The sequence below is a fragment of the Lipotes vexillifer genome, unplaced genomic scaffold, assembly GCF_000442215.2.
Source record: "Lipotes vexillifer unplaced genomic scaffold, Lipotes_vexillifer_v1.1 scaffold490, whole genome shotgun sequence".
NCBI lineage: Eukaryota > Metazoa > Chordata > Mammalia > Artiodactyla > Lipotidae > Lipotes > Lipotes vexillifer.
In genome coordinates this window covers 387,996-413,545 of record NW_006796397.1, presented here as the reverse complement: position 1 = coordinate 413,545, position 25,550 = coordinate 387,996, and the positions used below count along the sequence as shown (strand labels likewise).

The window sequence follows — 25,550 nt, the reverse complement described above, 5'->3', positions numbered from 1 at the left end:
GAGAAACACTAGATCTCAAAAGATAGCTAGAAGGTAAACAAAAATTCTATATTAAAAATATGATCCGGCATTTGTTCTTTCGGGTTTCTCATACTCACCCTCAGTTGCTTTGGGAAGATCAGCAGCACCTGTAAAAATTTTGTTAGATTTGAATCTATAATGCAGCTTTCACCTAGTCAACATACAATGGTGATTACATTATGACCTTAATCTGTGTCACAGAGATAGCAGGGTTCTTTTTACATTTCTGAAATATTCCATTTGTAATTTTTGAATAAGATGACTATAAAATGGCTAGTATTCTGTTTTCATTTACCTATTTTCTGAAAGGTCAGATTCTAAAATTAAATAAGTTATTCTCAAATAAGAGAAAAGTACATATAGTACTAGTGCTTGCATTTTAGCATTAATGTTTACCATTCTTCATTTATGAAGACTTTGGTGCTTTTTTTTTAATCACCTTTCTATCCTTAGTGTCTAGCACACAGAAGACATCCCATAAGTAACCACTGGATCAAAGATGCTACTAAACTTACAGGAACAGAATGCAAAATTTCCCCACTGTTACCAGTGAAGTAAACAATTTGGTTTGACTCTTAATGATTTTGCTCTTCCCTAGGACAAGAAGTACCTGCAAGAAGACTAACTAAAGTTAACTAGTCTTTGAGATCTTGAATCTAGGAAAGCTAATACATATTCTGAACAATAGGAAGTTTCCAAAAGGAAATAATACTTAAAAACAAAGTTACAAATTACAATCTAATAAACTTTAATTTGTGCATTTGTGGTAATTTATGACTGCAAAACACTTTTTCTTAAAATGACATAAAGGCACATTTAATTTGAATGCATAGTGTACCATTCTAAAATATCTTAATTTCCTTACAAAGTGCTTGAGCAGTCACTTACACATACAGTAATAACAAAATATATTTACATTCTATAGAGTTTAAAAATTTTAAATCTGACTAAAATATATATATATATTTAAAACTACAGAAAAAATTAGTGCTTTCTTCAGCTTAATTGTGTGAATATACCCTGCCCTCTAATTTTTTTAGTGATTGACTTCAATTAAAAAAAAAATTCTGTACACTGTGTAGTTACAAAATGCTATGTCAGTTTTTAATGCTAAACGCCTATTTTAGACATTGCTTTCTATGCATATTTGAGAACCAGAAAAGGTGAGCAGACTGTACCTCAAAAGTATTTAGTGTTTTTTTTAATGTTGTATTAACACTGTTTACATTAAAACCAGACAATTAAGCTAAGATCCTCTACTGTCCTTCACCAAGGAAGTTAACTGGCATTTTAAAAGAATTTTAAACAACATATTGCTGCTCCCTCTTCCTGTAAGATTTTCCCCCAAAGGATCATGGGTAATAATCAATTTGTAAGGAAACAGAAATTATCTCTGAACAATTTTAACTGTTATCAGAGTATAGCAAAAACATGCCAACACACCCTGGCAAGGCTGAAATATTCATAAATGTTTTAAGCTTAATTCTCTATAAATCAATGTGCTTTCATTTTTCTCATAGGATTTAAACTTGAACAACTTTTAAGACATGAGATCATAGTGATTAAATGGTTAACTCAGTATGGTTAGTTAACAACTTGCTATTCCTGAGGTATGATGGCCCTAACATGCTAAGCACAGAATCAAAGATGTTATTACTGAACTAGGGAAAAACAATAAAGTCATAGACTAGGAGGGAAAACAATTAAAACAAAACAAAAAAACCCAAAACTCCAGGCAAGTAGAAAAGTAATGGCTTGCAGAAAGACTTCCTTATCTTTATAAGAGCATTAAAAAGCCACAAATGGATCCTCTGAAGAGTTGTAAAAAAGTATTTGATCAAATTATTTTTGAGACTTTTGAGGTACAGCTTTAGTGTTATAATAATTTTTATAAAATATAGACTGTTTTATCAAAAATATTTATACATTCTGTTATAAAATATTGCTTTTGCCCTCAGTAACTGCCAATATAAAATCTGGATCCAGTGGCCTAAAATGTACAAATGCACTTAACGTAAATGCTGGAGTCTGAGGTGTCTGCTTGGCCACTGTACAAAAGTGATGAAGTGGTGAAATTAAATAATAAACCTACAACATAGAATACATTACAACTTGCACATATACATGTTCACAGCATGTATACAATGATAATCCCTATGTTTTAACAAAGATATAGTTCCTTTCTACAGTAGACACAAGAACAAGATGAACTAGGTTGATAAATGTACAATATCAAAAAAAGGAGTAATCAATTCACTGATTTGGGAAGAAGGTATGACTGAACATACTGAGTATCTAGACTTTGGGAATGCATACAGGTAACAGTATCTTGGTTCAGGATGATCGTAAGTCCTCATTCTTAAAATTTTAAGTAAATGTAGATGTTTGGTTGTTTCTGTTTGTTTCAGCATAGTTGGTTTAATAAACATAACTGTTTGGCAAGTAGCTCAGTTGGAAAGCTATGAGGCTCTGTTACACAGTTGGTAAAGATAAGGCAATAAAAATTTTCTCCTAATAAATATAGAAAATTTATAATACAAGACATCAACTCATTCTGTTAAAGAAAAAAAGCCCCAAAATGTGCACAAACTATTTTTGATATTACAGTAATTTCTTTACAAAAATAAGAGCATTTGCCTTATTCAAACAGAATCATACTATGTGTGAATAGTAATAGCATCCCAAGCCCTTTTTTCCTCTTTTTGTAAAATACAGCTAAGGAAAGTTAACTGATTAATTTTCCTTCCATTTAAGACAGGAGTACAGCAAAGCTAGGGACTGTAGAAGAGTGGTTTTTTTTGTTTCTTCTTTTTTTAAAAAATAAGACTATTGATCCAAAAGTATTCATTTCTGATAGATTTTCATGGCCGATGTTCATTCAGCTTAAACTCCATGAAACTGTTTCCAGTGTTCAGATTTACGTTGAAAATACATTGAAAAGCCACTTTTCAAGAAGGTATTAGAATAGTATTTTTAAACACATCTTCATATGTTTAAAAAAAACTCAGAAGCTTTTGTTGGCACAGAGAGCAAATGAAGGGTTGCTATTTTTAGGAGGTCTTCTTATGAGTCAGTCTGCTTGGTTTCACATTGTGTAGCAACTTAACACCAATCAGCAATGTAGTCAAAATCTCTGAACATTTCTTGCTCCTCTTCTGAAAGTATCCTTGGTTCTCGAGGTGGAGTCAGAATAGGTGCTTCTGAGGTAAATTCATCATCAAAATTACTAACATCTTCCCGCCCTCTAATTGTAGGTACAAACGGCGGCTTTACTTTTTTGTCCATCAGAGCACTCCAATCAATTAGCTGGATTACAAAATATAAAATGACCAGTTTAGTTTCCTACTCCTAATTGCTACAGTTTCATAAAAAATTTTAAACTTTCATACTTACTCGGAAAAATGGGTGCTTTTTTACATCCTCTGCATCTTTTTCACCAGCTCCAAGGCGCCGCTCAGGATTTCTTCTTAATAACTAACACAATATAAAGGAAGAAAGTTAATATAAGACTAGGGACTCATTGACAAGGATTCTCATAACTTGCAAAGTTTTAGATGTTTCTTTTGGTATGTGTTTGTCTAAACCATGCAACATCTATAAATGAAAAACAACTTCTAAAATTCTACTGGGAAATGTTCTTTAAAAAATTTCAGTAGTTTTATAAATCATTAATTCTTACCCTTCTCATTATTGAAATGGCTTCTGTAGATAAGAACCTTGGATACCTTACTTCATCATTTACAATACTGTCAAAAACCTCCTCTTCATCATCACCAGGAAAGGGAGACTAGAAGAAATATCCTTGAGTCAGTCAAAATGAGTTTCAATACAGTAAAATCTCATCATCTATTCAAAGTTCCGAAGTACAATCAAGAACCAGATAGGGCTTCCCTGGTGGTGCAGTGGTTGAGAATCTGCCTGCTAATGCAGGGGACACGGGTTCAAGCCCTGGTCTGGGAGGACCCCACAGGCCGCAGAGCAACTAGGCCCGTGAGCCACAACTACTGAGTCTGCGCGTCTGGAGCCTGTGCTCCGCGACAAGAGAGGCCGCAATAGTGAGAGGCCCGCACACCGCGATGAAGAGTGGCCCCCGCTTGCCATAACTAGAGAAAGCCCTTGCACAGAAACGAAGACCCAACACAGCAAAAATAAATACATTATTATATTCCTACCCCAACATCTTCAAAAAAAAAGAAAACCACAGCTTTAAAAAAAACAAAAACAAAAACCAGATAGTGAGGAAAATAAGAAAAAGGAAAAACAAAAAAACAGACCCACCAAAACATCAAACAAATAAGGACTACAAGAAATCACAATAGACACACAAGAGATAGGTAACTACTAACCAGAGGATACACCATATACTCTTATTGAAATCTTCTTGTGGAAAGACAGAAGGAAATGGGTAAGGCAAATACAGTAATACGTGTTACTACAGAGGGAAGCACAGACTTTGTAGAAATACATCAGACATGGATGTGGTTTGAATTTCACAGTCAACAGCAAATTAATGGTGGCAAAACACAATTAGAGACTGCAGGCATAATGAGACTGCACTTATAAGTAACTGACGGGACTTCCCTGGTGGTACAGTGGTTAAGAATCACCTGCCACTGCAGAGGACACGGGTTTGAGCCCGGGTTCGAGCCCCAGTCCGGGAAGATCCCACATGCCATGGAGCAACTAAGCCCATGCGCCACAACTATTCAGCCTATGCTGTAGAGCCCGTGTGTCACAACTACCAAGCCTGCGCCCTAGAGCCCACGCTCCACAGCAAGAGAAGCGACCGCGGTGAGAAGCCCACGTACTACAACGAAGAGCAGCCCCCGCTCACTGCAACTAGAGAAAGCCTGCATGCAGCAACGAAGACCCAACGCAGCCAAAAATCAATAAGTAAATAAATAAAATAAACCTATTAAAAAAAAAAGTTCAAGTATGTCAGAGCTTACAGAAACAACTAGTATGAATACTTCTGGGACTCATAGAAAATAAAGACCACTGTGGATTAGGGATAAAATATATCTTTCCATCTTTATGCTTTTCTAAATAGAGGTGAAAAATTCAGCTCTGAACCCATGGTCTTAAGAAAAGAAATAAATTTGGGTATATTAAATACCCTATCCTGCAGGCAGCAAACCACAATGGTTTACAGACAGGTTAAAATCCCAGCTCCACCATATGAGAGCTGTGTGACTTTAAGCAAGCTATTAACTTCTTTGTGTCTCTATTTATGCATCTGGAGATAAACATAAGACTACTATTGAGCTCATTAAAGTTTGCTGAAAAATTAAATGAGCTAATACTTATAAAGCACATAGAATAGTGCCTAGCACATAGTAAACATTTTAATTTGCTATTTCTTTTCCTCCTTTTCCAAGTTTCCACTCCAATTTGACATCAAAAGGTACTGTCATTGGATGAACTAAATTCATTTATTTACTTGTTTGGTATAAGTGCCACTAAATGACAATCACAGAGCAAAACTTTAGAAATTTCTGACATTCAATAATGTAGTCATTCATCATTCAGCTACTAGCTTTCTCATGCCTAGAATGTTCAAGGTTGGTCATTGGCATTAGGGAAACGGCAAAACAATGAACCAATGCAAGGTAATTTTTCTTGCATCTCAAGATCATCAAACCCATCTAAGTAATTTTCAGTTACTTGTCTAAATATTTACTCTTTTTTAATTCCACCCTAATTTATCATTTCCAATAATTTATAACAAAATAGATTAGTCTCTTCTTACTGCTTTATTAATTAGATATAATTCACTGTTTTCTAAGTGGTAACAATTACTGTATACAACTAAGTTATCCCCAGAAATTTATTTTAAGTTAATCTAAAGAAAATAGTAGGAAAAAAAATGTTAATCTTTTCAATTCTACTGTATCGCTTTTGAAGGTAACATTTATTTTTGACTAATATATAGCTGACCTTTCTTTACAGGTACAGAGTGCATTCCTTTTATCAGTCTTCTTGCTTTCTATCTCTTATGAAATAATCAGTTATGTGTGATTGTGTTTAAAAATCATAAAATATAACCAGAGCAACACTGAAATATAAGAAACTATTTTTGAAGCATTGGTATACATTCCACAGATAAGATAAAAATCTAAAAAAGATGGTGAAGGTAATGTAGGATCATAGGCAATTACTAATATATATAAATATTTATAAAGCTTAAGTTCTACTTACACAGGAGACATATTAAGTGGTTTTTTAAGTGACATGCTCTGTTCTTTCAATCACATTTCCCTTTTACCTATTTTATACTGCTTACCTCACCAACGAGCATTTCATATATAAGTACGCCAAGGCCCCACCAATCTACAGCCCTTGTATAGGATGTTTCTGTTAATACTTCTGGGGCAAGAAATTCAGGAGTGCCACAAAATGTACTTGTCCTATCTCCAAACCCCATTCCTGAAAAAGGTAAAATTCAAATATTTGTTAGCAAAGAAAACAATCTGGCAAAAGAATTAGAAGATATCCTTAGGAAGCAAAATTAAAGGTGTACATTTGTGCATGATAATCAAACTCAAAATACATTAAAGACTTTAGCTAACTCGTTTTCTAAATATGTTTCTCAAAATTTAGTAATAAATTAGTCAAACATACATTCTACATATTAAAGAAAATGTCTCATTGTATTCTAAATTGCTAAAAGCACATTATACACATCATCTTATGAAAGCTGACTTGTTAGTTGGGATAGGAGGAGAGGAGCCTCAGGTTAACTTATCTGCAGAGGTGACACCTGAGTTGAGTGAAGGATGAGCAGACATTAGTCAGCAAAGAGAGCTGAGATGAGTGATAGTGGTGGAGAGACAAAGACTGTAAGCAGTTTATTGTTGTTGCAACAGAAAGTACTAGGCAGATAGCTGCAAGAGATCTGGCTGGAGAAGGAGGCAGGCAGATCAGGAAGGGCAATGTATATCAAATTTTGCCACTGAAGGTTTTCAGTAGCGGCGTACCATGGTCAGAATTGTATTTATATGGGCCCCTTTTGCATTTTAGCAATTACATGGCAGACTGATTTGAGGGAGAAAAAGAACAGAGACAGAAAAGTTAAAAGGCTATTAAAGTAGTCTTGTCAAAACAAGACGATGGTTGGTAGAGGGAAGATGAAAAACTTAAGAAATATTAAGGAGGTAGATGTCAGCACAATTTGGTGATTAACGGGATGTAGAAAGTAGTGAAGAGGAGAGAGTCCAGGATAATTCCACATTTTCAAATTGGGAGATTGAGAGGATTGTGGCACCATCAACTGCAAACGAGACTGAGGAAAAGAAACTTGCTTGTGCAGCGTTTGAGGTACCTGCTGACCAAGTAAAACTGTCTAGTAGATAGTTGACTATATATGTTAGGAAAGGAAATAATAGATTTGGAAATCATTAGAATATAGTTGCTAGTTAAAAACTACCTGAGAAAAGCAATGGGCTAAGGCCAGACTCTAGAGGAACAAAAGCATTTCAGTCAATAGTGTCCAAAAAAGGAAAAAAAACTTTCATTAGATTCAATAATTAGGAGGTTAGTTGGTAACTGATGGACACAGATTTATAAAGTTCATTCATTAATTCATCCAATTGCTTATTAATTAAGCATTCACTGAATACTTAAGCTGTGCCAAGCACTATACTATATACTATGGAAAGAAAGCTGAATAAGAAACAGGAAGCTATCAGAGTAGAGGGGGAGACGGACAATGTTTGCTACAATACAGTGTATTAAGTGTACCTATTTACTATATGCTAGACACTGTGCCACATACTTATCTCTAATTCTCATAATACTCCTAAACAAGAAGGATTATATTTATTTTATAGCTGAGGAAACAGGCTCAATGAGGTTCAAAGTAACTTGTCCAAAGACACAGGGGAATTAAGTGGCAGCGCCAGGATTCAAACTTAGGACTGTGTGGTGCCTAAGCCCATGCTCTTTATATTTTCTTATGCTACCTCTTAATTCAAATTTCCCCAGTTTACATATTTATTTACATATGTTTGTGTGTGTACTCACACACGTATAGGTACATAAAAGATTCTTGAGGCATATGCATATATTTTTCCTATTTTAAATGTTAAAAGTTTTAAGAAGCAGGAGAGAAGTTTTCAGGCATGCATAATTTACTCTGCACAATCCCAGCAAAGCAAAAAATTTGGTGCTTAACCAATGCTTTCTTAGAGTAGAGAGAAATTAATCATACAAAGAGAATCTTATTTTTATACTATGATTTCTGAAAACCTAACCATATTCATATTCACAGAATAAATTCTTAATAATATGATAATTAGGTTATATGAACAACCTGTGAGTCTCAATAAAGAATAAGTTAAAGTTTAATTTTTAATAAATTAAAAAATACATTTTGTTCTCCACAGACAAATTTGAAAACTTCCAAAGTACAAAGGAATAGTAATCTATTAGAAAAGGCACTTTAAAATACCCAATTACCTTCTTTGCAAAGACCAAAATCAGCAATTTTCACAAAGCCCTCTGTATCTAGCAATAAGTTATCCAATTTCAAATCTCTGTTCAGGATAAAAAAATGCAAAATGAAAAAAAAATCAATAAAATCAATAGATAATATAGTAAAAATATCATTTTAATAGGAGCCGTACTTTCTCTTTACTAAAAATGAATTTTTTCAAGTTATGGTTTGAGATTTAAATACTATATTACAAATGTTCATTTTCTTCCTTTTGGCAAGTTAATTACTTTACAAAAAATAATTTCTGAATATTTTCCCCATTATGTAGAAAAGGAAGAATGTATCTAAAAGAGAAATGTTTGATCTATTTAAATATATATTTTAAAGCTCAGAAGGAGTTCATGGATCTTTAATTCAAGTTTAATTAATTAATTATTTAACTAATTAATGGCCATGTCATGCAGCTTGTGGGGATCTCAGTTCCCCTACAAGGGACTGAACCTGGGTCACGGCAGTGAAAGAGCTAAATCCAAAGCACCAGACCATCAGGGAGCTCTCGGACTTGGACTAACTTTGAAGTTTGCCTACACGCCATCCATAAGAATGAATTATCAAACAAACAGTATAAGTAAGGTATAGGGAGCAGGTTTAACCTTCTAAGAGAATAATTCAAAATAAAGAGGAAGCTATTAAGTCATACTAAATGATTACAAATTAAGTTGAAAATATTTTATTCTTTAAGTTAAATAGGGCCATTAGGAAACTGTTATCTTGGAAACATTGTTAGAAGTTTGAATAAACTGATGTTTACAGTCTTTTAATTCTTACTGGCCTTCCCATAATTTGTCTGATCTAGAGCAATGTTATTCAAAGTGTTAACCATAGACTAGTTGCTGGGCTATGAACTATTTCTAACTAGTCTGCAATTTGGTAAGGAGTTTGTGCCAGTACATAAATCAGATATGTCACCAAGTACACTGTCTAGTTGACATCAAGGCTTAATGAAGGAAGCAAGGTGATGTTTTATAATCTGGCACAAGTGGATCAGTTGAATATAAAGTATTCACCAGGATGAATACTGTTGGTAAATTGTGTTATCACAGGCCAACTTATAATTTGACTATTCCAATTAGGTAATGGGCAGAGGACCAGTAACAAAGAAATTTATCATATAATTATTGTGTTAACCATGTCTTTCAAAATTGGAATTTAACTTTTTTAGTGATCAGTTATCATACAAAAGAGAAAATTAAGAAGCTGGTTAAATAAAATATCCTTCTTAATTATCTTTAATTCTACTTCATATCAAAATAAGCAATTAGAAAATATCAAAACTTTACTTACCTATAAACAATTTTGTGTTCATGTAAATACTGCAACCCAAGAACTACACATGCAGCATAAAATCTGTTTTAAGAATTAAATCAAAAGAAGTTTAATAAATTCCACTACTCATGAATCCCAGTTTATACTTTCATGCTTCAAAGCAGAACTCTGTAGTTAACTAATTTCACAAGTATTTATTTAGTCCTTACTATGTGCCAGACATATAAGTAAGATATGTGCTAAATATTAGGGGTGAAATTTAAAAATAAGAAAAATGCAGTCTCTAAAATGGAAGCCATTAACTTTGCCTGGTGGAGTCATTGAAGCCCTTGGGGTAGACATTTGATCTGGTTCTTCGAAGAAAGTACAATATGCCGTCATAAAGGCAGAAGGACGGTATGAAAGGTAGAACTTTTGTAGGGGAAATATAGGGTATGCTCCTAAGAGGGAAAGGAATAGGCGTGTAAAAGGCATAACCTGTTTGACAACCATAATGAGTTTGTTGTGGCTGAAGTAAAGGATAAGGAAGAAGTAGCGGGAGATGCAGCTGAAAAGAGCCTGAGATCAAGTTGTGAAGGACCTTGAATGTCATATTATGAACACAGGCACACCTTGTTTTACTGTGTTTTTACTTTATTGTGCTTCACAGACAACTGTGTTTTCTTACAAATTGAAGGTTTGTGGCAACCCTGAATGGAGCAACATTATGGGCTCCATTTTTCCAACAGCATTTGCTCACTTCAGGTCTCTGTGTCACATTTTGGTAATTCTCTCAATATTTCAAGTTATTCATCATTATTATATTTGTTATGGTGATCTGTGATTTCTGACATTATTATTGCAAAAAGATTACGACTTGCTGAAGGATCAGATGATAGCATTTTTTAACAATAAAGTATTTTTAAATTAAGGTATGTATATATATTTTTTAGACATAATGCTATCAAACACTTAATTGACTACAGTATAGTGTAAATGTAACTTTTATATGCACCAGGAAACCAGAAAATTCACGACTCACTTTATTATGGTATTTGTTTTATTATGATGTTTGTTTCAGTATGGAACTGAACCTGCAATATCTATGAGGTATGCCTGTACTGAAAATTCTTCTCTTAGTGATAGCAAATCAAACAATTTTAATCAGGGCAGAATAATCAGATTTATGTTACAGAAAACTTTCTTGATAGTAGTATGAAGTGGAGTGGAAGTAGGGAGATATCCAGAGGGAAAAGGAACAGATAAGGCTAAAATGATAGTACAGATGAAAGATCATGAGTACCTCTAATGTAGTGGCAACAAAGAGAATAAGAGATGGATTCAAGAGAAACTTTAAAACGAGCATGATAGGACTTGGTGTCTCATTAGCTATAAAGGATGAGGGAGAGGGAAAAGCTGAAGATGACTCTCAAGGTTTCCTTTTTACTGTAATGAATAGGTGGAGAAATAAGTAGCCAAAGTTTTGTGGGGAAAGTGAGTTTGCCTTTAGACATATTGACCTCAAATTGCCTTGGGACAGGTGAAGAGGTCTAGAAATTGGATAAACAGGTTTAGATCTTAGAAAAACTTCAACCCAGCTAGAATATTAACTCTTGAGGGATCGGACCATGTTTGTCTTTTTCAGTGTTTAGCCTAAATGCTTAGCAAAATGCTTGATATGCAATAGCCTTACTGAATAAGGAGGTAGGTAATAAATAAATGAATGAATTAAAAAATGCAGATCTGTCTTCAGTGTAGAATAGCCTATAAGAAGACACTTAGGAGAATCAGTTCTTAATTTTACAAGTAACACATGGATATTTCCTCTATAAAATACACATAATACGCCTACCCTAAAGCACAATTTTCATTCATCCATCTCCATTTCACCCCGACGCCACTACTATCCATAAAGGTAACTACTTTTGTTAGTTTGGTGAATGTCCTTCAAACTTTTAGGATGCATTTACGTGTACATGTAGATATGTTTTGTGTTTCTTTATTTTTACAAAAATGGAACCATAATTTGGAGATTTTTTAAATTTAACTATTTATAAATATTTGATTATACATTAGATCTTATGTAATTATTTATCGTAAGTTTAAAAGATTTAGCTGAAGTCCATTAAAACAAATGTGATTCTAAAATTGCTTAAGGTAGTTTTTTTAAGCAAACTTATTGTGGTGGCAAAACAATACTGTAACAATCATAAAAATACCCTGATTTCTCTTTTGCTCCATTATTTGTAAACAGATTGTCCTAATGATACTTAATAAATAACTGGGTATACTGGGTATCATCAAATCAAACCTTTAAGATAAATATTTTACAGAAGCAGAAAATGAAGCTCTCAGGAAGAGTAACTAATTTATCTAAAGCGACATAGCCAGAACACAGCAAAGCTAGGACTCAAATTAATTTCGATTCCTTCATCTCAAGCAATAAGAATACAATGTTTGCCTAGCATATGTGAGTCACCCTTCTAGGTGTTCCACTAGTACATAGAATACACATAGTCCTTGTTGCTCCCCTTTAGTGAGGGGAGACAGACAATAAAAATGTAAAAAATAAATAAGGTGATTTCAGGTATAAAGTGCTATGGAGAATATAAAATATAAAATAGAATAGAGTGTGGCCTGATTTAGACGTTAGTGATACAGTGGTATTTTAGTTAAAGTAATGAGGAAAGACCTCCAAAGAAATGACATTTGAGGTGAGATCTGAATGATTAGAGGGAGGTACTTTAGATATGAAGTATTGCAATAAAGCGTTTTATTCTTGTATTTCACTGGGCTTAATTGTTTCATTGGTACTATATAATTTGTACTCTCAGCAAAAATAAAAAGTTTGTTAAGGCAGAATAGGATTTTATATTTATTAAAGAAAAGGCATAACAAAACAAATTCCCAAGGCAGTTAGCACAGGGCTAGGCGTAGTCTAGATGGCCTGCTTTTAATTTTTAAATATGCAGGGAATTAATTATTAGTAGCCTTCTATTATTTTGTGGCTTTTGCCTCCTTTTCTGAAAGCTTTACTCTCCATCAGAACTAATGCCCTAGTACTACAATCTGCTGTATTATACTTCTGATGGTTATGAGAATCAAATAAAGGAATGAAAGTAAAAATGTTACACAAATGTCAGCTGTCAGAATACAGACAAGTGATAAAAATTCAATAATAAATTCAATAAAGTTTTACTACTGGTTTATGATTTTTATGATTTGGGTTATGTTTTGGAGGTAGAATCTGGATGTTGCATGTAAGGAAAAAAGAGAATCAAGAATGACTCCTGTGTTTTGGCTTGAACAACTGGTAGATGGTATTGCCATTTAATAAGAGAGAAGCCTAGAAGGGTAACAGGCTGGGGATTGGTGGGTGAGGTGGGGGAAAATAGGAAATATCAGGCGTTCATTTTGAGATGTTAAACAAGAAATACTTATTAGCCATATAAAGGGAAGAGTCAAGTTGGCTGCTGAATGTTAGTGGAATTGGAAGTTTAGGTAAGAGGTAAGGGCTGGAGATATAAATTTGGTAAACACCTGCATATACAGTGTAGCTATTAAGAGCATCTTCCTAGGTTCAAATCCTAGCTCCAACACTTAAGAGCTTTAAAACTGGGATAACAACAGGGGAAGAATATATATATAATTATGTTTCATCACAAATGTTTGCTATTATTTATTCTTTTGCATCTGAATAAGTAAAACCTTCATATAATATCAAATTCAAAAACTACAAAAAGTGTTTTAGCGATAAATTAAAATATTTAACACAGTACCTGACATCCTGTAAGCATTCAGTGAAATATATATTTTAAATAGTATACCCAGTTATTTATTAAGTATCATATCAGGATTCTATGCCTTTCATTGGAGGCGATACACATACCAATTTCTTTTATATTCTTTAGAGATATTGTAAGCACATGCAAGCAAACACTTAAGACATACTCGTTTAAATTACCCTTTAAAATGCAAATACAAATATTTCATACAAATATATAATACAAACTCTTCTACATTTTCTTTTTTCACTTAACAATGTACTTTGAGTATAGTTAATATTTAAAGCCATGGTCCTAGATGGCATTCCCTAAGGAGAAAATATACTGGAAAAAAAGAAATTTTACTAAAATAAACCTAAATTGTGTATCTAAATTATCAATTGTGATTTAGGGTAATCCATGAAATTTTCAACATGAACAACAGAAAAATAGATACATTTATTTATGGCAAAAAGGTAAGTAAGGAGTTCTATTATTTCTTCATCTATTTTCCATATGAGGGAAAAAAATAAACCTAAAATTCAAAGAGCTTTTTTCCTTCTCAGAAAGAAATCAGTCATGAAGAAACTCAGAGAAATGCTAAATACTCACACAGCTCTTGGTTCAGAAAAGACATCAGTATGAATGTGCATCATTAGGTCCCCACCGGCAGCATATTCCATTACAAAGCACACATGCTCTTTGGTTTGGAAACATGCAAAAAGGTTCACCAAAAAGGGATGCCTTACACTATTCACAGTTTCAAAAATTCTTTTTTCACACATCAGGCTGTAAGAGAAAACATTTAAAAATCACTGGTATTTTTTTTTAAAGTTCTAGTTGGAAATAACATTCTTTAAAAATTACTAAACTCTAAAATGAGCAAAGTTCTTAATCATTATAACTTTAAAACCATAAAATGTGTACTAGTTTTGCTACAAATGCTTTGAAAAATTTGGGCTACTTGATATATATAACTTTAATAGAAATATATTAATGAAAACTAAATATGATTAGCATGACATAAGTTCACAATGATAGTATCAAAGTAGCATACATATGGCTAGTGGTAATAGTTAATAAAAAGGCTTAATTAGGAGTGAATTGTGAAAATTTTTCAGGAATTGGTCAGAGGATTTAGCAACCTAAAGCATAATTTTAAAATACAAATTTTCTGCTCAAGGCAATTTCAAGGACAGTATATATTTATAATTCACAAGCTATGGTATCCAAATATTCTATCATATAATATATGAAGCTGAGAGGTAAAGATACACTGCATAAAATTTTAATTTAGAAGGCTAACTGGAAAATAAAGAGGTTACATGGAGAATTCTATAACATACTTCAAGGAAGCTCCTGGAGAATGATACAATTTATCTATAAAATCTATAGCTATCACAGGTTTCCCGGTAAGAACTCTTGCAAGATGCTTAAAAGAACAGTGGTCAAACTTACTGACTCTGAAACAATTTTGCCTAAATAGCAAAAAATATCACTCTTCTTCCCCCTGAAAATATTTAGTAAATCAACCTGACTTAAAACTCAAAGCAGACATGTACACACTGCTATATTTAAAATGGATAACCAACAAGGACCTACTGTATAGCACAAGAAACTCTGTTCAGTACTATGTAAAAACATAAATGGGAAAAGAATATGAGAAAGAATAGATAATGTGTATGTATAACTGGGGAAAAACGAAAAAAAGAAAACAAAATCTAAACAACAACAACAACAAAAAATACCTCAAAGCAGAAGAAAACCAGGTCAAATATTATTCAAATACAACTTGGAATTAACACTTTAAGCACCTGATCAAAATAAATATACCTACAGACGTATTTTATTACCAATTAAATTACATTTATGTTTCTAATATAAAATAGGCATTTTTGCTTTTGAGACTGGAATCAAAAATTGACATTAATGTTTGTTGAAAAGCATTAATAATGATTTCATTTTTAAAATTAAAGAACTCCTTAGGTGTGTGTGTGTGTGTGTGTGTGTGTGTGTGTGTGTGTGTATATTTGGTTATTGATTTCAAAATACCAAACCAAAATTCTAATGTTAGAAGGAGGTAGACCCATTCTCCTTTCTTTTGGATCGCTTCAGAGTTAATTTTAAAAAGTTTAAAGATTAAAGCATTTGTTTGGGTATCCAGATTATACTGCTATGACTCAAGAAAATTAAACAGAATTTTGAAAACATTTAAGAGTATACCTGTTGTGTAGAAGGAACATGGAATTTTTATTGCTCTGTTAATATAGTTGTATTCTGAATTATGAACTAAAACACCTGTTCAGTTTTAAATACTGACAGTAAATGCAGCTATTATGAAATAGTGTTTAAACTCCATTTAATATGGTCACATTCTAGATGAACTCTTACCCTCTTATTTCACACAATCTGTTTACAACTTTATATATACTCAAAGCAGAAAGCCCCACTGTAATTGTTTCTAAAGCATTGGGCTTATGTCTACATACATTTGCAAGGTTTCTAAATGTTACTACAAATTAAGTCACTATTAGAAATAAATTCACAGAAGATTAGAAAGAATAGTTAACAGCTTTGACTTTATCACCATTTAAATTTATTGGAAAACAATGTCTAATTGGGCAAGATCTGTAAGACAGATTCTAAAACAATTGATTTACTATGTCAATCTAAATTTTGGCTAATGAGGATAAAATATTCAGATGAAATAAGACAAACTGGCAAGATGTTTTGGGCTCAACTAGATGGCAAACGTGCCCTCTTCACTGTGTATGGTTTATGGGTGAATTGCTAATCCACTATGGGTGAATTACTAATTCTCAACTGGATAAGTATAAGGTTAGACCTGTGTTGAACATGTAAATGGTCTAAAGGATTAATCAGAATTCCTCTTAAAATGGTTTTAATGCCATTCATAGAATTGTTTGATGAGGAATGACAATATTAATGAGGGCTGGATAGATGTCTTAGGACTATCAGGTAAAGGAGGAAGGATCTTTATAGACCCTGACAAGAACAATAATTTTAATTTTAAGCATCATACAGCACACCAGAAAGCTGCTCTGTAAGTCTAACTTTTCCCAACCTAATCTAAATTGTATATTCTCCTTAAAAGTCCATGAAACAATCCAACCTTATTCAAAACTTCAAACTTCATTCTGTCCAGAACATTTTCCTCTATCTTGTCATTTCTCTCCTCTCCATGTTCCCAAATATCTTCCATCTGCCAAAGATCAGCACAAATCCAATCTTCTTTACAAGGCCTTACCTAAATCCACCAGCACACCTTCATTTGATGTTCCCCCTGTTATAAGCTGCGATTATCTATATTGTTCAGCTTAAACTCAAACATATCTAATCTGTTTTATTTATATAACTAATGTATTTATGTTTTATCTCCCTAAGTGACTAGTTCCATTCTAACATTTTTTGGTGTACTTCCTTCAGTACATTATTAGACATGATAGAAACTTAAAAACTATATAAATAGTTATTTTGGTCAGTGGAAAATTACAGCATTAATAAGGCTAATCTTAGGATTAAATCATATATACCTATATATGATATATATAGAAAATCTGGCTAGCTGTGTTTTTGTTCTGCAACTACAAAAATATACTTCCAAGTCTATTCTGTTGTTTTGAAATGTGAACTGGTAAGACAAGGAAGCTGAGTGAGGCATAACAGTAACACACATTTAACATTCCTACTCAGGAGTGGGGGAAGATGGCACTCAGAAAGAAGTTCTACTAATGGTAGGTGAAAAACGTGATCTTTGTACATTAATTACATTACTTTGAAGTTAGTGCATAATTTGTGTTCCTTTAAAAAGATGTAGATGTGTGGTTACCAGAGATGGGGTGAGGGGAGGGGAAATTGGATGAAGGCAGTCAAAAGGTAGAAACTTCTAGTTATAAGATAAATAAGTACTAGAGATATAATGTACAATATGATGAAGTTAACATTGCTGAATGTTATATATGAAAGTTGTTAAAAGAGTAAATCTTAAGAGTTCTCATCACAAGGACAATATTTTTTTTCTATTTCTTTAATTTTGTATCTCTATGATGTTCACTTATTTTGACAATCATTTCATGATGTATGTAAGTCAAATCATTATGCTGTACACCTTAAACTTATACAGTACTGCATGTCAATTATATCTCAATAAAACTAGAAGAAAAAAACCAAACCAAATAACAACAAAAAACAAGTTGATTTGGAATTTTCTATAAGTAAAATAATAAAATTCACACTAGAAAGAGAAAATTTAGAAAGGAAAACTGTCGTTAAGAAACATCAAGTATTTCAGAAACATCTATAGGAAAAAAACCCCCACTGATATGCAATAACATTGAATTCTATGGATCTATTAAAAGGATGAGATAGAAAGTGGATATAAAAGATTTCTGCTTAGTTGTTTACTATTCAGACTTGCAAGTTATATAACTTTTTAAAACATGCTGGTCTGTTTTCTTATTTTCTAAATTAACTTTTTTCTTGCCTTCCTCTAATTGCTCTTTTTTCTGCTGCCTTCCCCAAAGTCCTCTAAGAGTGAGTTTTATTTCTCACTCTGAATTTTACATTTCTCTGTTTTTCTGGTTCTACTGGAGATTATTTTACTTCCATGTTACTGAATACACGGATTTATAACTGAAGTTAGATAAAGATTACTCATCAACTTTTCACTAAGGCTGGATTAAATTTAAGTAGGGGTAATAAGTAGGGGTAATGTCCCAGGTTCTGGCTAAAGCTTCATCCTCTGATCTAGACATTCTTCTTTAACAGTAATATTAATATTATTCTATCTATATTTAATTAGGAAGTTTTTTCCTACAGAGACGTGGCTCAAAGTAGTAACAATGTAGGAGAAAGTTATATAAACCACCAAGTAATTACCACTTTCCCATTATTAACTGGGTAGTACCAGTCTCCTATTATTTTAGGATATAAATGAATTTACCATATATGAATCTGGAATAAAGCAAACATTCTTCCAGAAAAGAAAAACATTTGACCTTACTATTATTGTAATTAAAAACAGACAGTGTAATTAAAGGTTTGCTTTAACTACTTATGTAACAGAAATATACAGTTGTTAGCATATACTCTAGTGTTCAGAATATTTCATAAATATTATGCAAAATGTCTCTAAGTATTTTTAGATCAGGGAAGAGTTTATTTTGATATAATTGAGAAGTATGAGAAATGGATAAAAAACAAATAGGCAAATCCAAAAGGAAAAGATTTTTTTATATAAAGGAAACCCGCATCTTTTAAGATCTATCCTAATTCTAAGAACTTCCCATATCATGGAAAAAATATTAAAAATAGCAATTTGATATATCTATATGGCACTTAATATAATTCGGTAAGGCAAGTATTATCAAAAAATATATTTTAAAAATATGTGGGTTAACTGAGGCTCAAAGATGTTCAGTGAATTGCCCTGGGATCAAATCATTAATTAAGAAGGAACAATCAGAACTAGAGAAGTCTTCTCACTGATAATCACAGGCTGTTCTCATTATACAGGGCTGCCTTCTATTAATATCAACTGGTGCTTCCTTAACTGGTGGTTTAAGAAAAATACTGCCGCTTCTAAATATCAAATGAAAGCCTCATTCTGTAATAAATATGCCATTTTATTATACAATAATTTCCATGTTGAACCACTCCATTAATTTGAGATAGTCTTTTTAAAGTATATTCTCTAACCTAATTACAATATTATCCCCAAAGTCCTTACGTTTTAATAATTGTAGAGGAAGAGGTATCCGTATCAATTTACACCTAGAAATGTAAGATGCTGTGGTCAAAAAATACCATTTTCAGAAACATAGAGCAAAAAATAGATGTAGGTGCATTTTCAAAAGCAGAATATATTAACCATTCAGTTAACTGAAGATGATTTGTAAATGACATCTTATTACTTCTGTAGTATGAACAGGAAATAGCCTCACCCAACCACAGATGTATAACAGTTCCTATTCCATAAAAACAGTTTAACATTTCCAAGTATAAAAGCTTATTAGAATTAGTTTAAACATTTCATCATCTTTCCTTGGTATTCACTCTTCAGTAACATGTCTTAAGAAGGGGAAGAGGGAGTTAGCTAGAAAGAAATACATTTAATTAATGCCTACCTTATGCATTAATTTATTTAGTTTCTTTACTTATTACAGTTGACCCTTTAACAACATGGGGGTTAATCCGTGCATAATTTATAGTCGGCCCTCTGTATCTGCAGTTCCTCCACATCTGTGGATTCACCAACCATAGACCATGTAATATTGTAGCATTTACTGTTGAAAAATATCCATGTTTAAGTGGACCCATGCAGTTGAAACCCATGTTATTCAATAGTCAAGTGTATTAGGAAAATAGAAAGTTTTGTTGTTGCAATACACATACTGATTTTTCATGATAAGCTACATTTTCAGAAAAATAAACAATTTCATTTTTAAAAAACTAACCTGTCTACTTCATCTCGAGCCACAATGTCTCCTTTCTTTAAGGCTTTTATAGCAAACATTTCATTAGTGTGTTTATATTCAGCCAAAAGCACCTGAAATGAGATTAAAATAATTATTTCCCATGTGAGTTATTACTTTTGTAGGCATTCCAAGAAAATTTAAGAGATTACCTTTCCAAAATGTCCTCTACCCAAGACAGCACAACACCGGAAGTCTTGTAGATTAAACTGAAACATTTGTTGAGGTCTGAAAACAGTAATGTCAATCAAAAATAAGGCAAAAGTATGGGACTAAACATGTAGCAAAGCTGTGTACATATTCTTTACCTTCTGTCCTCAAGTTCATGAATACCACTATATTCTAGGCCTGATTGAGGAATATCAGGCTCATATTCAGATTGAGATTTTGGAAGTAGTCTATTTCTGTCATTCTCAGTATCAAAAACTGTTTCTGAAACCTGTAAAATATTAAACACTCATTAAATCATAGAAACATTCAGAAAACAACTTATTAGGTAAGGACAGTTAAAGAAAAAAATGTTAAAAGTTGATATAAATATGAGTGAGAAAATAAAATTCAGATATTGGATATTCATTTTTATGGTTATTAATTATATATTATTCTTATCTAAAAAAGGTAAAAAAATGAATACATTGGAAAAAACAGAAACACTAATTTGAAAAGATACACGAGCCCCAATGTTCACAGAAGCACTGTTTACAATAGCCGGTTACACAGAAGCAACCCAAGTGGCCATCAATAGACGATTGGTTTAAGAAGCTGTGGTACATACAGATAGCCAACAGGCACATGAAAAGATGCTCATCATCACTAATTGTTAGAGAAATGCAAATCAAAACAACAATGGGGTACCACCTCACACCAGTCAAAATGGCCATCATTAAAAAGTCTATAAATCATAAATGCTGGAGAGATGTAGAGAAAAGGGAACCCTCTTACACTATTGGTGGGAATGTATTTAAATTGGTACAGCCATTATGGAAAACAGTATGGAGGTTCCTCAAAAAACTAAAAATAGAGTTGTCATATGATCCAGCAACTCCACTCCTGGGCATATACCCAGATGAATTCTAATTCAAAAAGATACACGCACCCTTATGTTCATAGCAGCACTATTTACAATAGCCAAGACATGGAAACAACCTAAATGTCCCTCAACAGATGAATGGATAAAGAAGATGTGATATATATATATATATATATCACACACATACATACAATGGAATTACTCAGCCATTAAAAATAATGTCATTTGCACCAACATGGATGGACCTAGAGATTATCATGCTAAGCAAAGTAAGTCAGAAAGAGAAAGACAAATACCATATATCACTTACATGTGGAATCAAAAATAAAACACAAATGAACGTATCTATGAAACAAAAACAGACTCACAAATATAGAGAACAGACTTGTGGTTGCTAAAGGGGAGGGGGTGTGGGGGAGGGAAGGATTGGGAGTGTGGGATTAGCAGGTGCAAACTATTATATATAGGATGGGTAAACAACAAGGTCCTACAACATAGCACAAGGAAATATATTCAATATCCTGTGATAAACCATAATGCAAAGGAATATGAAAAAGAATATATATATGTATAACTGAGTGACTTTGTTACACAGCAGAAATTAAACACAACACTGTAAATCAACTATACTTCAATAAAATTTTTTAAAAATGTGTGTGTGTGTACACACACACACACACACACACACACACTGGAATATTACTCCCCCCCAAAAAAAGAATGAAATAATGCCCTCTACAGCAACATGGATGGACATAGAGAATATTATGCTTAGTGAAATAAGTCAGACAGAGAAATAAATAGTATATGATATCACTCATATGTAGAACCTAAAAAATAATACAAATGAATGTATATACAAAACAGAAACAGACTCATAGATTTAGAAAACAAACTTGTGCTTACCAAGGGGAGGAGGAAGAGGGGAGGGACAATTTAGGGGTATGGGATTAACAGATACAAACTACTATATATAAAATGAATAAGCAATAGGATATACTGTATAGCACAGGGAATTATACCCATTATCTTTTACTAACCTATAATGAACTAGAATCTGAAAAAATACTGAATCACTATGCTGTACACCTGAAACACAATGTTGTAAATCAACCATATTTCAATTTAAAAAAATGAATATATTACTTTCATCTTACATGCATTTTCAAAAATCATGTTAACCTAGTTAGAAGATGCACAGTGTTTCAGGCAACATGTCATCCAATAACAGCCATGCTCCTATGCTCCTAGATTAAGCAGCCTATTCCATCTCTCCTGGCTCATGAGCATCCAGAGGTTTTTATGTTTCATTCACAAGAAACATAAACAACACAGTTCACACAGGCATTTTTTAACTAAAATGTTAAATGAGATGTTTTTAACATCTCATTCACTATGATGCTTTTACTGGTAATTCATTTGGTGAAAAGGAATTATACAAGGTTTAAAATGCCTTACCTGTCCTTGTGTATCCAAATCTCTTAATTCAGCAGATTCATCTATTTCTCCAAGGGAAGAATCACGTGGTGGGGCCAGAGGAGGCTCAGGTTCAAGATCAAAGTCCAATTTGGTTACTGCAGAATCACTTATAAAAGATAAAGCAATTCACCAAAAGCAGTAATCAAAAGTATATATTTTAAATAACTTTACAATTAAGGCAAACAATTTTATTGTTTTAAAAGTAAGCAGAGCACTACTTTCAAAATACTATTTGGAAAAAATGAGACTTTTAATAGGCTCACTGTAATCAATATGTACAAATGTCACAATAACTATTTTATAAAAGCAATGCTTAAAAATCTTAAGACACATACCTAGCTGGAGGTGCTAGTTCAGGGATGTGTACATCAACCACTGGCACTGTAGCAGGCACAGGGGCTTGAGGGCTGAAGGTGCCAGAATGATTTACTGTAGGAATAGCTCTTCTCACTAGTCTTCCCCAAGTGGCAATATTAATATTCATTTGAGGGGCTCTGAGAAATGTTTTGCCTGTGGATATTGTAAATAAAGAAAACAGAACAAGTATTTTTTAAATATATTACCAAAAGCCATAATTTAAGAATTCATATTCATTGGTTTATAATTTATGAAGAAAAAACAATATTTGTCACTTAAAAAAACAGTTCCTAACTAGTCGTTATTAAAGGCTAGTGCAAAAAAGCAAAATCAGTTTTAAAAATAAATACGTAGGAATTGCTCATTTAAGTCTAGTAATGGTATGTGGTTAAGATTTTAAAAACAAAATTCTTATCTTTTAGAGATACTAACTGTAATATTTATGGATGAATCTATATGATGTCTGGGTTTGCTTCAAATAATCTGAGGAAGTTGTGAGTGATGGAACACAGATGAAACAAAATTGGACATGAGCTGACTGTTGTTGAAGCTGAGTGATGGCACATCACACTAGTCTCTATACTTATGCATGTTTCAAATTTTCCATAACAAAATTTAGAAGTAAATAATTGAACAACTAAGAAGAACACAAAAAGAAAAGATGGATATCACTTTTTAAATAGTATATACATTTTTAAAGTATTTAAGATAACACCAAAACACTTTGTACTTGATTTCTCAGTAATTACCTTGCTGTTTTGAAAAAATTTTCTTTTGTCTTTGGAGTTTTGGTCTTCTTTCAATAACTGGATTAAAAAAGGTAACCTGCAGTGAAGAAAATTCAAGTTGACATAACTATAGCATTAGATTTATGGTTCATGAAATTCAATAAACTTGCAAGTCTGAAAACTTAAGAGAATCTGAGATATAATTTAGTTCCATCTCCTCATTTTCTAGATGAGAAAACAGACCTACAGAGGATAAATGACTTGTCTTAGGGTAACATACCTATTTAGTGGCAGAGTTGAGCCAAGAATTCAAGTTGTCTGCCATTCAGCCTAATACTCTTCCCACTTCTACATCATGTTGCCTACATATATAATTTCAATGGTAGTTATGCATATTTAATAAAATACATTTATTACCTCTGCAAATAAAGTACCCTGCGGTTCCAAATAGAGACACATGCCATGCCGTTGGTTGTCTAAAAAATCTTCTAACCTCAGAAATTTTACAGCACACAGAGATCGCCAATCACGCCAATAAACTGAAATTTCCAGTTCACGTGACTAGAATAATTAAATAAAAAATAAAGAAAACAGGGAACACATCATTGGACACACATGTGAATAAAATATTACAAAATATATAAGATACAAATACAATAAACAAAGATAACATATACAACGGTTACACTATTTTAAAGAGTGCTTTTATAATGTTTCTCTATTATATATTACTTTAACAAACTTACACATTTTAACTAAAAGGAAGACATTCATATTCCAACATTCTCCAGTTAAGGTATTTCTTCTAGATAAAGAATACACAACTGGGAACAATCAATACAGATGAATGACGACCGAAACTCCATCTCAGAGCTTCAATCTTTTGGATTATCCTTCTCCTATTGGCTTCATAGGCTGTGCTGTTGCTAGACTTCAATGTTCACCTCAAAGAATCCATTTCAAACTTTCTTATTTCTTTATCCCAATGTTGATCAGGAAAAGGTCTGTGAATAGCATTTATTCTCCACTTTCAGTGTGCCACACACTATGCCAAACACTTTAAGAATGTTAGGTCATTAAATCTTCTAAAGAATACCACCGGGTAATAAGACCAGTGATTACAGGGGTCTGCGTAGGTAGGTAGCAAACAGGAAACTAAGTTTTATACAGAAAAATGTTCATTTATTACAACATCAAACACAACAAAATGAAACAAAAAAGCCCCCCCCAAACCAGGGACAACTTAAGAGTATTATACCATATCTACATGAGGGAACATTCTGTAGTCATTAAAAATAATGCTTATGTGGAAAATATATTTAAGGTTTTAACCATCAATTATTAAATGTACTTGTAGGACACAGTTTATAAGCTGTAGGTCAAGCCATAAATTGACCTCTACATATTAGTCATAATCTGCATATATTTTAATTATAAAGCATAAGACTTCTTCATTATTTTGTTTTTCAGGATTTTGTGGATCACCCACAAAAAGAGATAAACGTTTTTCCCTTTAGGCTCAACAAAGTAATAAATTACTTCTTTCATATAAAAACTTTCAATTTGTGAACTTATGCATCTTATTATCTAAGCTTCTAGTATGCATAATAAAAAACCATTTGACTTTAAATAATAAAACTAGTTGATGCAAATGAACACAGAAAACACTTATAAAAAACAGAACATGAAAAAAAAGAGTCAAGACACAATGTGCCAAAAGGTCTCATAGACAGAAAAAAAAGGACTAGAAAAAGATATCTTGGCAGTGAGTATATGAGCTCAGGACTTCCTACCTCATTGCTTCTCTCTGATACATAATTACTATGGGAGAGAATACTTGTCAGGAAAGGGTAAGCATGAGTAGAGGATAATTATTTTAAGATCAGCAAATGGCATTTAGAAGTGGTGGGTATTAATGCTATAATATTCCATTCAAGT

General features: G+C 32.7%; 1 protein-coding gene across 4 annotated transcripts in view; it reads right to left on the bottom strand.

Moving 5' to 3' along the window:
• Nucleotides 1-294: 294 nt before the first annotated feature.
• The window catches only part of PKN2 (protein kinase N2), a 126,853-nt gene continuing 101,597 nt past the window's right edge, over nt 295-25,550 (bottom strand). Inside the window, exons 9-22 of one of the 4 annotated variants that reach the window (XM_007468502.1) lie at nt 24,030-24,173; nt 23,634-23,709; nt 22,863-23,037; nt 22,507-22,633; nt 20,327-20,457; nt 20,171-20,246; nt 20,001-20,092; nt 14,137-14,313; nt 9,800-9,862; nt 8,479-8,555; nt 6,305-6,447; nt 3,701-3,808; nt 3,415-3,495; nt 295-3,327 (exon numbers count right to left, since the gene is read on the bottom strand). In XM_007468502.1, the coding sequence (XP_007468564.1) occupies nt 3,124-3,327; nt 3,415-3,495; nt 3,701-3,808; nt 6,305-6,447; nt 8,479-8,555; nt 9,800-9,862; nt 14,137-14,313; nt 20,001-20,092; nt 20,171-20,246; nt 20,327-20,457; nt 22,507-22,633; nt 22,863-23,037; nt 23,634-23,709; nt 24,030-24,173 (1,674 nt within the window). In that variant the 3' untranslated portion in view covers nt 295-3,123. The remainder of the gene's footprint in view (nt 3,328-3,414; nt 3,496-3,700; nt 3,809-6,304; nt 6,448-8,478; nt 8,556-9,799; nt 9,863-14,136; nt 14,314-20,000; nt 20,093-20,170; nt 20,247-20,326; nt 20,458-22,506; nt 22,634-22,862; nt 23,038-23,633; nt 23,710-24,029; nt 24,174-25,550) is intronic. The other 3 variants (XM_007468505.1, XM_007468503.1, XM_007468504.1) reach the window with 3 other exon arrangements.